At 45.4% G+C, this 11,405-nt stretch overlaps 1 protein-coding gene across 1 annotated transcript; it reads left to right on the forward strand.

Moving 5' to 3' along the window:
- The first annotated feature begins 742 nt into the window (after window positions 1-742).
- Window positions 743-11,160, forward strand: LOC130088313 (cytochrome P450 3A30-like). Its single transcript, XM_056255032.1, has 13 exons — window positions 743-892; window positions 1,362-1,455; window positions 1,629-1,681; window positions 1,959-2,058; window positions 3,860-3,973; window positions 4,254-4,342; window positions 4,488-4,636; window positions 4,820-4,950; window positions 7,223-7,304; window positions 7,388-7,548; window positions 7,624-7,850; window positions 10,702-10,864; window positions 10,948-11,160. The coding sequence occupies exons 1-13, from the start codon at window positions 822-824 to the stop codon at window positions 11,050-11,052; spliced, it is 1,539 nt and encodes a 512-aa protein (XP_056111007.1). The 5' UTR covers window positions 743-821; the 3' UTR covers window positions 11,053-11,160.
- The last annotated feature ends 245 nt before the right edge of the window (window positions 11,161-11,405 follow it).

Genomic DNA, 11,405 nt, shown 5'->3' on the forward strand with positions numbered 1-11,405 from the left:
GGCTAATATGGTCATACTTCCTGGTTCTGGTAAGAACTCGAGCTGCAGCGTTTTGAACTAGCTGGAGTTTGTTTATTAAGCGTGCAGGGCAACCACCCAGTAGAGCATTACAATAGTCTAGTCTTGAGGTCATGAACGCATGAACTAACTGTTCCACATTTTTCATTAAAAGCATATGTTGCAATTTAGATATATTTTTAAGATGGAAGAATGCGGTTTTACAGATGCTAGAAACGTGACTTTCAAATGAAAGATTGGTATCAAAGAGCACACACACACAAAGATTCCTAACCGACGACGAGTCCTTGACAGAGCAGCCATCAAGTGTTAGACAGTATTCTACGTGTTTATGGGGCGGCAGTGGCTCAGTGGTTCATGTAGATTGTCTACAAACTGGAAGGTTGGTGGTTCAATCCCCGGTTCCACCTACCTGACCAGGTGTCAAGGTGTCCATGATCACCTAACCCCAGCTGCTCCCGACGAGCTGGATGGCGCCTTGCATGGCTGACACCGCCGTCGGTGTATGAATGAGTGAGTGAATGTGAGACAAAATGTTAAGCGCTTTGGTGGCCATTGGGTCTGTGAAAGCACTATATAAATGCATAAGTGCAGTATAAATGCACTACGTGCAGAGGTTTTTGGTCTAATCATTAGAAACTATTGCAGTTGTTTGGTCAGTGGTTAGCCGTGTGTTTGTCAGTGTGTGCAGAGGTTCTTCGTGTTTACGTGTTCTGCATTGGTTAATGTGTAATCCAAGAGAAGAATAAAGCTCCTGCTCCTCTCCGTGTGTTTCTAGTCTGAGCGTCCCAGGATCAGGAACCATGAGCTACGGTCTGTTCTTCTCAGCTGAAACATGGGCTCTGCTCATGCTGTTTGTGGCGCTTCTGGTATTGTAAGTGATTCATGACTCTACTAAACTGAATAATTAGTTCTAGTTCTACAATCTTAATAAAAATTAGCCAATAAGTACCTCATTTGACTCATATGTAGAGATGCAGTCTATGTATCAGGTGATATTCTTCTGTCTGAAGGTCTAACAGTTTTACCATTTCAAATATCTAATGCTGTATGTGTCATAAGATCAGTCTAAAATCACAGCTTACAGGAAACTTTCAGTTAAGGTTCTCTCAAAGTTATGAACAAACATATAAAAGAAACATTCCCATAATGTTTGCCAAATGATAAATATGGAATGTTTCCATAAGGTTCATATAACCAAGAAAAAAAAAGTTTTGAACGTTCAGAGAAAATTCAGAAACAACATTTTCATAATGTAATAAGAACATTAGCAAAACATTCACAGAACATATTTTTGTCAACTGGGATTGTTTTGATTTAAATAGTTTTGATGTCCTTTCCAGATATGGATACTGGCCTCACAGTCAGTTCAAGAAGTTGGGAATAGCAGGTCCCAAACCCATCCCGTTCTTCGGAACGATACTGAGATATAGAGAGGTGAGTTTATTTTAAAACAAGTCAGTCCATTACAGGTTTGTTAATGATCTATGTGAATCTAACGTGAACCTGTCTGTGTCAAACACACGGATGATACTATAGTCTTCTTCTCTCAGTGTTTAACTTATAACTCTTCTGAACGTGTCTAAATGTGAATACTGCTGTGCTTTCAGGGGTTTCATAAATTCGATCTCGAGTGTTTCAAGAAGTATGGACGAGTCTGGGGGTGAGTGTGAGACTAACGGATGACACTTCACTGATCAATCTCAATGAATCATCTGAAAGAATTATTTCAGAACATCTGAAACAGAAGTGACTCCGCTGTGGGCATCAGTTTAAGATGAAATGACAAACATGATTAAACGTTCAACATTAAGATCTGTAATGAAGAGCCGAGGATGACGACCATAATGAGACCATGATAATGACAGTGAATCACTCGTACTGGTATAATGAACTGAATGATGTAATGTTTTTTTCTGAATTGTTTGTGTTTCTCACAGTATCTACGATGCGAGGCAGCCCGTTCTGTGCATCATGGATCAATCCATCATCAAAACCATCCTGATTAAAGAATGTTACTCTCTCTTCACCAACAGAAGGGTAAAATCACCATCATCTTCATTTTTAAAATTAAATAGTTTTGAAATACTACGGAGCCCTAAAGCCGGGGACAAACTTAACGACTGTAAGGCCGATTATGAATGTAATTTGATACTTAAGACTGATCATGCCCAAATGCGCCGAGTTGCGTTCAGTCGGTGTTCACATTCGGTGTTTAAAATCTGCTAAAGTCATTGTAAACAGTCTGTAAGTGTGTTCAGTTCAGTATTAGAATGTTTCAGCTATTCGTTAAGTCAGAGAGATGGGAGGAAAAATGATATTTCAATGCTATTGTGAGAGGACACAAAGTTTCTCTTGGGAACGCAAAAAATTGTGAGAGAACGCAAAGTTTCTCTTGGGAACGCAAACGTTTTGTGAGGGAACGCAAAGTTTCTTTTGGGAACGCGAAAGATTTGTGAGGGAATGCAAATGATTTGCAAGAGAACACAAAGTTCCTCTGGGAACACATAAGATCTGTGAGAGAACGTAAAGTCTCTGGGAATACAAAAGATTGTGAGGGAACGCAGTTTTTCTCTAGTAAAGCAAAAGATTTGTGAGTGAACGTAAAGTTTCTCTGGGAACGCAAAAGATTTGCAAGTGAATGCAAAGTTTCTTTGGGAATGCAAAAGATTTGTGAGTGAACGCAATGTTTATCTGGGAATGCAAAAGATTTGTGAGGGATTACAAAGTTTCTTTTGGGAAAGCAAAAGTTTTTGAGAGAATGCAAAGTTTCTCAGGGAACACATAAGATTTGTGGGGGAACACGAAATTTCTATTGGGAACGCAAAAGATTTGCGAGAGAAAGCAAAGTTTCTTTGGGAACGCAAAAGATTTGTGAGTGAATGAAAGTTCCTCTGGGAACGCAAAAGATTTGTGGGGGAACGCAAAGTTTCTCTTGGGAATGCAAACGATTTGAGAGGGACCACAAAGTTTATCTGGGAACCCAAAAGATTTGCGAGAGAAAGCAAAGTTTCTCTGGGAAGGCAAAAAATTTGTAAGAGAATGTAAAGTTTATTTGGAAAAAAAGTTTGCAAGAGAACACAAAAGCTTCTCTGGTATTGCAAAAGATTTGTGAGAGAACGCAAAAGTTTCTCAGGGAAAGCAAAAGATTTGTGAGAGAACGCAAAGTTTCTCTGGGGATGCAAAAGTTTTACGAGAGAATGCAGATTCATTGAAATATAGTTTTTCCTTCCATCTTTTATCTCTGTAAAATATAAAGGTACTTCAGGTAATAAATATGAATTCTTTTTATTAATCATTAGAATTTTTTCAGGACAGAGATTGTGCTTGTGTCACCGGGTGATTATTAAGAGAACGAGCGGCAGGTGTGGTGGGAGTGGTGATTGGGGCACATGCTTCCAAAGTGGAGTATAAAGAAAGGCCATTTTTAAGAGAGGGGGAACACGGCGAGAAAGAGTGAACACACAGGGAGAGAGGCACAGAAAGGCAGCCGCGAAAGAAGAGAACTTGTGGTATGTTTATTCCTCACAAAGTCTGGATGCCACCAAGCCAGCGGCGTGAAGGATCCCGGCGGAGATATGAAGCTAAGCGCTGTTACTGATCCTCTGCTGTTCAGCCACTGTCGCCAGGAAAGAAGAACCACGGAGCCAACTTTTTAAGACTTTTTATAATCCAATAAAGAAACATTGTTATTTATTTTAACCTCTTGTCTGCCTCATGTGTTTCCACGGTCTGCTCCTCGGGGCAGTGTTTCAGTTTAGGGGTGGGCTCACCCCGACCTGTGACACTTGTGTCGTCATTTTATCTTCATTGTGTCCACATTTGTCCTCTGATCGGGCAGAACTTCCGTCTGAACGGGCAGCTGTACGACGCCGTGTCCCTCGTTGAAGACGACGACTGGAGGAGAATCCGCAGCGTCCTCTCGCCCTCCTTCACCAGCGGGAGGTTAAAGGAGGTCCGTGAGTCTTTATCTGGATCATTTCTCACGCAAACAAGGGTTACAGCAGTATTTATTACATCGCTTATCTGAAGCGTTACATTAAGACAGTAATATTGCGCTACAAGACAAACAAACAAGAATTCAGTTTGAGATGAATGACTCAGTTGAACTGAACTACAGCATCATTCATGCTGAGGATGTGTGTGTGTTTGATTCTCTTTATAATAAATATTAAACATTACCTGTGTGTGATGAAGATGTTATGATGATGATGTACTTCTGCTTCTCACTCTAGATGTTTGGCATCATGAAGACACACTCTCAAATTCTAGTTCAGAATCTGGGGAAATCAGCAACACGAGGAGAAAACCTGGATATTAAAGAGTGAGACATATAGCATAATATCACAAACGCTTCTCGGACCTCCCGGACACAGGAAACATTCACTACATGTAGAGCACTGTATATAGGCTGTATGTTTATCAGATGAGAATAATAATGGCTTTCTCTTTTCTCTTCATGTGTTCAGGTTCTTCGGCGCGTACAGTATGGATGTGGTGACCAGCACAGCGTTCAGCGTGGACATCGACTCCCTCAACAACCCCAAAGATCCATTTGTGACCAACATAAAGAAGATGCTGAAGTTTGACTTCCTGAGCCCTGTGTTCCTGATCAGCGGTAAAGAACTCAACTAGTCCTGTCAGTTAAACACACTTCAAAAGCTAATGTAGGAAACTCTGTGAACAAAGTCTTTACAGAACTACAGATAACTTTGAGCGAACATTCTACTAATTTTACTGGAAGAAGGTTTGTTCATAAGAGAACTTTGCCGGTTAACACCGTTTCCAATTTATTCTGTAGCTTTGTTTCCTTTCACCATCCCCATCCTGGAAAAAATGGAGTTCGGCTTTTTCCCGTCATCTGTGACTGATTTCTTCTACGCTGCCTTACAGAAGATCAAGTCTGAAAGAGTGGCCAACGACCACAAGAAGGTACAACAAACACTTAACCTGAACAATGTAACAACTGAGACAATCAGACACATAACAATTTGTTACATTAAAAAAATAAGCTTTAAAGCCCACTCTTAGGAATGAAATATCCCCCCAAAAGAGACAAGAGAGCAGAAAAGGCCTCAGTCACCAGGGCGACAATCAGATAACATGGTTTTATTGGTCTGAAAAATGTGGTCATGTGATAAGACAGAGGCCATAGGAAAGACCTACAGCCCTTTAAGGGATACTCCACTTTTTTTGGAAATAGGCTCATTTTACAACTCCCCCAGAGTTAAACTGTTGAGTTTTACCGTTTTTGAATCCATTCAGCCGATCTCCGGTTCTGGCGGTACCACTTTTAGCATAGCTTAGCATACATCATTGAAGTGGACAAGACCATTAGCATTTCAAAAAAAAAAAAAATGACCAAAGAGTTTCGATATTTTTCCTATTTAAACCTTGACTCTTCTGTAGTTACATCGTGCACTAAGACCGACGGAAAATGTAAAGTTGCGATTTTCTAGGCTGATATGGCTAGGAACTATACTCTCATTCCTGCGTTATAATCAAGAAACTTTACTGCCGTACCATGAGTGCAGCAGGCGTAATGATATGACGCAGCGCCTGAAAATAGTTCCGTTGTGTTGACGGAAGGTGGCCACTCATGGTACGGCAGTAAAGTTTCTTGATTATTACGCAGGAATGAGAAAAATATCGAAACTCTTTGGTCATTTTTTTTTTTAGAAATGCTAATGGTCTTGTCCACTTCAATGATGTATGCTAAGCTATGCTAAAAGTGGTACCGCCAGAACCGGAGATCGGCTGAATGTATTCAAAAACGGTAAAACTCAACAGTTTAACTCTGGGGGAGTTGTAAAATAAGCCTATTTCCAAAAAAAGTGGAGTATCCCTTTAAAACAGACTTTCCTGCATTAAATTATAGACTAACTGATCTATAAATTAACATGTATCCCAGGACATTGTGTGTGATAATTATATGTTTCGTATACTGTCTCTTGCATTTATATTTATTTTATGCATGCTTTATGAGAGAAATACTAGTTAATGTAACCCCACCTATATCTTGTCACCTGTCTGATTAATCCTCATTTAATGACTCACACTTTAGTGTACATCGCCTCTAAATAGACACAAATGGCAAGGCCCACACTTGAGACAGAGTTAAAAATCCTCCCAACAGAGGAGTTCCCCGCTTGGAAATTCCCCCTTTCTTATTGGTTGCGCCAACCCTGAGAAGTGGGGCGTTTCTCAGGCTTTAAATGGCCTCTACACAAGCTCTTCCCTCGCTTGGCCTTCTCGGTACGTTCGGGTTGCTGTTCTGCGTGGCCGCACCAGGCCCCCGTGCAGCAGGCCTTGACTCACAACCAACCATGTGCTCATTCAGGAGAGAGCGGGCTCTCTCAACCATAACAGAATCAAGGACAACATCAGGAGTTTGGCACAATTGCTTCATTCATTGCAGAAGAAGAAATCGATTGCAACTCCAACCATCAACTCTTCCGACTTCCTCCCTTCTCCTTGTTGCTCTGCGTGGCCTCTCCAGCCCAGGGCCACAATCTGCGCTCCAGCCATGTGCTCATAGAGAGAGAGAGAACTTTCAACCAGAACGGAGTCAAACAAACCATGCCAGTTCATCACCATTTTTTCATTCAACGCAGAAGAAATCGAGTGAGACTCAGGTGACCATCAAAATCCTTCTTCAGGAACTTTCTGCAAAGGCCATGCAAGTATACATTTAATGAGGTGCTCTGAAAATAATAAGCTGATGGTTCTTTTCATAGTTAAATGGATCTTTTCCATAGATCCATTTCCCGCTCCCAGTTTCATTCTGTCACTTCCCATTTTACCCAACTTTGTGTGATTGTATGTGTGTGTCTAGATTAGTTATGTTTGTGATTTTAGTTTAAAACTTGTGCACAATACGTATTTGGTTATGATGCTCTGCTTGCAACAAAGTTTATTTTACGATTTAGATTTTGACTACAGGCTCTTAGTAGTACTGTACTGTAAGACATTTCCCTTCCCCGGAAATTAACATTTCTTAGAATTAATAAACAATTGTTCATGGGACAAACAAGTTTATTGATTGTAATATTAATTTAACTACATTAAATTAATTATATTAACTGATCCAAATATTCATAATTAATTATTACAAGTTATGATTGATTTTTAATATTTATTTTGAGCTAATTTGCAACAACTATATAGTCATGATGTTTTAAACCACTCTTCCCAATTCCTGCAGAAGAGAGTTGACTTCCTGCAGCTGATGGTCGATTCTCAGACGGCAGGGAAAACTCAGCATGGCGAGGAACACACCGAGAAAGGTGAAGCATATCAGATGGTAAAGCAGAAGAAAGAGCTTTCTTCCATATGTGAAGACACGTACCTTAAACCGTGTCCTGTGCAGGTCTGAGCGACCACGAGATCTTATCGCAGGCCATGATCTTCATTTTCGCCGGTTACGAGACCAGCAGCAGCACTCTGTCGTTCTTATTCTACAATCTCGCAACCAACCCAGAGGCCATGAAGAAACTGCAGGAGGAGATCGACGAGACCTTCCCAAATAAGGTAGTACTCCATTGAAACACTCGTTGGGATCAGTGTGATGAGTTTGAGACTTTAAACATTGATTGTGTGTTGAAGGCCCCGGTGGACTACGAAGCCGTCATGAACATGGACTATCTGGACGCCGCGCTGAACGAGTCCCTCCGGCTGTTCCCTGTCGCAGCTCGACTCGAACGGGTCTGCAAGAAAACGGTGGAAATCAATGGCATCATCATCCCTAAAGATATGGTCGTCATGATCCCGACCTTCGCCCTCCACAGAGACCCGGATTACTGGAGTGACCCCGAGAGCTTCAAACCGGAGAGGTCAGGACGGGTTTCTCCTGTTTCACTCATTATACGAGTCCGGTTAAGCTACAGTCAAGCTCCACTAGCTACAATAGAGCGCAACAGTCTGAATCTGGACGTGAAAATCCCATTAATTTTCTCCATAAGGGAATTCATTTTAATGATAACATTAAAGACAGACCTTACTGTGAGCTACAAGTTTGTTCATCGATGATATCTGCTTTTGATGAAGCCATCATTCCACATTATTTTAAATGATTTTTTCAACAAATTGTTTATCAGCGGGAATCCTGGTGAGAAACCACATTACCCATAAAACCCAAATAAATCTCCACCAATCAGGTAATAAAAAAAAAAATCAAACTGCACTTAGATAATGTCACGGGTGTGGTGCGGGCTGAAGAGGAGGCAAAGTCCAAAGGCTCCAATTCAAACATTTACTAACAAATCCAAACAGATACAGGTATGACTGGCAGAAGGTTAATTCTCACAAAACACCGAAACATAAACATATCCTCAAGAACCGACAAGGACTAACTGAACAGAAGGAAACTAAATACAGATACAAATTAACAATAACGAGGTGAGAACAGGTGACACGAATGATGATGACGAGGAACAGGTGTGTAATGAGGGAGTGAGTTCAGGTGTGAAGACACGAGGTATTCTGGGAAGTGTAGTGTAGACTAAGACAGAATGGTTCAGATGATGACTGTGACATAACTCCCCCCCTCCCAGTAGGCGTGACCTCACGCCGTGAAACATCAAAAGGGGTGGGGGGGTGTGGGCGCCATGAAGGCTGATTAGGGCGTGGCCTCCAGGGCAGAGCAGGCTGTGCAGGAAGCCAGGGCGGAGACGACCCTTTGGGCGGCCATGGCGGAGAAGATTTTTCAGGCTGCCGTGGGCCTTTGGACGGCCACGGCAAGGACGTATTGCCCCCCCCTCCCCCTCCCTGACCTGGAGCGCAGGCTCGGCAGGGCTGACGTGGAGCGCAGGCTCGGCAGGGCTGACGTGGAGCGCAGGACGAGACTCAAGCAGAACGGTCTCGGCGGGGCGAGATTCAGGCAGAACGGTCTCGGCGGGGCGAGATTCAGGCAGAACGGTCTCTGCGGGGCGAGACTCAGGCAGAACGGTCTCTGCGGGGCGAGATTCAGGCAGAACGGTCTCTGCGGGACGAGACTCAGGCAGAACGGTCTTGGCGGGGCGAGATTCAGGCAGAACGGTCTCGGCGGAACGAGACTCAGGCAGAACGATCTCGGCGGAACGAGACTCAGGCAGAACGGTCTCTGCGGGACGAGACTCAGGCAGAACGGTCTCTGCGGGGCGAGAGTCAGGCAGAACGGTCTCTGCGGGACGAGACTCAGGCAGAACGGTCTCGGCGGGGCGAGACTCAGGCAGAACGGTCTCGGCGGAACGAGACTCAGGCAGAACGATCTCGGCGGAACGAGACTCAGGCAGAACGATCTCGGCGGGACGAGACTCAGGCAGAACGGTCTCGGCGGAACGAGACTCAGGCAGAACGGTCTCGGCGGGGCGAGACTCAGGCAGAACGGTCTCGGCGGGGCGAGACTCAGGCAGAACGGTCTCGGCGGGACGAGACTCAGGCAGAACGGTCTCTGCGGGACGAGACTCAGGCAGAACGGTCTCTGCGGGACGAGACTCAGGCAGAACGGTCTCGGCGGGGCGAGACTCAGGCAGAACGGTCTCGGCGGGACGAGACTCAGGCAGAACGGTCTCGGCGGGGCGAGACTCAGGCAGAACGGTCTCGGCGGGGCGAGACTCAGGCAGAACGGTCTCGGCGGGGCGAGACTAAGGCAGAACGGTCTCGGCGGGGCGAGACTCAGGCAGAACGGTCTCGGCGGAACGAGACTCAGGCAGAACGATCTCGGCGGGACGAGACTCAGGCAGAACGGTCTCGGCGGGACGAGACTCAGGCAGAACGGTCTCGGCGGGACGAGACTCAGGCAGAACGGTCTCGGCGGGACGAGACTCAGGCAGAACGGTCTCGGCGGGGCGAGACTCAGGCAGAACGGTCTCGGCGGTGCGAGACTCAGGCAGAACGGTCTCGGCGGTGCGAGACTCAGGCAGAACGGTCTCGGCGGTGCGAGACTCAGGCAGAACGGTCTCGGCGGTGCGAGACTCAGGCAGAACGGTCTCGGCGGTGCGAGACTCAGGCAGAACGGTCTCGGCGGGACGAGACTCAGGCAGAACGGTCTCGGCGGGGCGAGACTCAGGCAGAACGGTCTCGGCGGTGCGAGACTCAGGCAGAAGGATCTCGGCGGGGCGAGACTCAGGCAGAACGGTCTCGGCGGGGCGAGACTCAGGCAGAACGGTCTCGGCGGGGCGAGACTCAGGCAGAACGGTCTCGGCGGGGCGAGACTCAGGCAGAACGGTCTCGGCGGGGCGAGACTCAGGCAGAACGGTCTCGGCGGGGCGAGACTCAGGCAGAACGGTCTCGGCGGTGCGAGACTCAGGCAGAACGGTCTCGGCGGTGCGAGACTCAGGCAGAACGGTCTCGGCGGTGCGAGACTCAGGCAGAACGGTCTCGGCGGTGCGAGACTCAGGCAGAACGGTCTCGGCGGTGCGAGACTCAGGCAGAAGGATCTCGGCAGGGCGAGACTCAGGCAGAACGGTCTCTGGGAAGTGTAGTGTAGACGAAGACAGAATGGTGCAGACGATGACTGTGACAGATTATTCTTTTAACGTCCAGTTTAAAAAAAATGAGTTAACTTTTTTTTTATTTGGTTATGCAAAGGTCCCATTCTTCAAACATAATGGGAACGTTACTTTTGAATATTCTGAAAGAAGTAGTTACATATAAAATACATTAGATATGATATAACGTGACTCTTTCCTGCCTTATTAACAGATTCACTAAAGGAAACAAGGAGACGATTGACCCCTACATGTACATGCCCTTCGGCCTCGGTCCCAGGAACTGCATCGGGATGCGATTTGCTCAGGTGACCATGAAGCTGGCGATCGTGGAGATCCTGCAGAGGTTCGACATCTCTGTGTGTGCGGAGACACAGGTGAGCAGACGGGTTGGTGTCTGGTAACAGGAGGACGTTCGTTCATTCGTTCGCTCACACTGACCTTCTCTTGCTCTTCACAGGTTCCTCTGGAGCTCGGCCTTAATGGTTTTCTGTCTCCTAAAGACCCCATCAAGCTCAAACTCGAGCCTCGGACAGCTTCAGACGGTTGTAACGACCAATCGTAATGCAGCTCGTCCGCTGCACACTTCTCTATCAGTCCGAGGAGAAGGTTTGATGGGTCTTTTAAAATAAAAGAATAGACGTAGTCTCCAGTCTTCAGTGAAGAGGAGGATTCGACTGTAAGGTTCTCAGGGCCTTTCGGACTCGGACTGAGAGGTTTAGTAACTTCAGTAGTGAATGTCAGACAGATTCTTTTGTCGCCTGAGACTCGTTTTTAGGGGTTTTACTTTGATGATTGAGATGGTATGGGATTACCTTGTAAAGAAATTATATTTGGAAATGAGAGTTTATCAAAGAAATAAAGTCTGCAGAAATGTATCTGACTTGTGTGTGTCGTGTCTATTTAAAACTAGTATTA

This window comes from Rhinichthys klamathensis, unplaced genomic scaffold (assembly GCF_029890125.1).
Source record: "Rhinichthys klamathensis goyatoka isolate OS25496 unplaced genomic scaffold, OSU_Roscu_1.1 h1tg000116l_1, whole genome shotgun sequence".
Classification (NCBI taxonomy): Eukaryota; Metazoa; Chordata; class Actinopteri; order Cypriniformes; family Leuciscidae; genus Rhinichthys; species Rhinichthys klamathensis.

Coding starts and splice junctions, on each gene's coding strand:
- LOC130088313 (XM_056255032.1), top strand. CDS start 822: ATGAGCTACGGTCTGTTCTTCTCAGCTGAAACATGGGCTCTGCTCATG. Junction 2,059..3,859: donor CTCTCTTCACCAACAGAAGG/GTAAAATCACCA, acceptor CTGATCGGGCAG/AACTTCCGTCTGAACGGGCA. Junction 4,637..4,819: donor CCCTGTGTTCCTGATCAGCG/GTAAAGAACTCA, acceptor TTTATTCTGTAG/CTTTGTTTCCTTTCACCATC.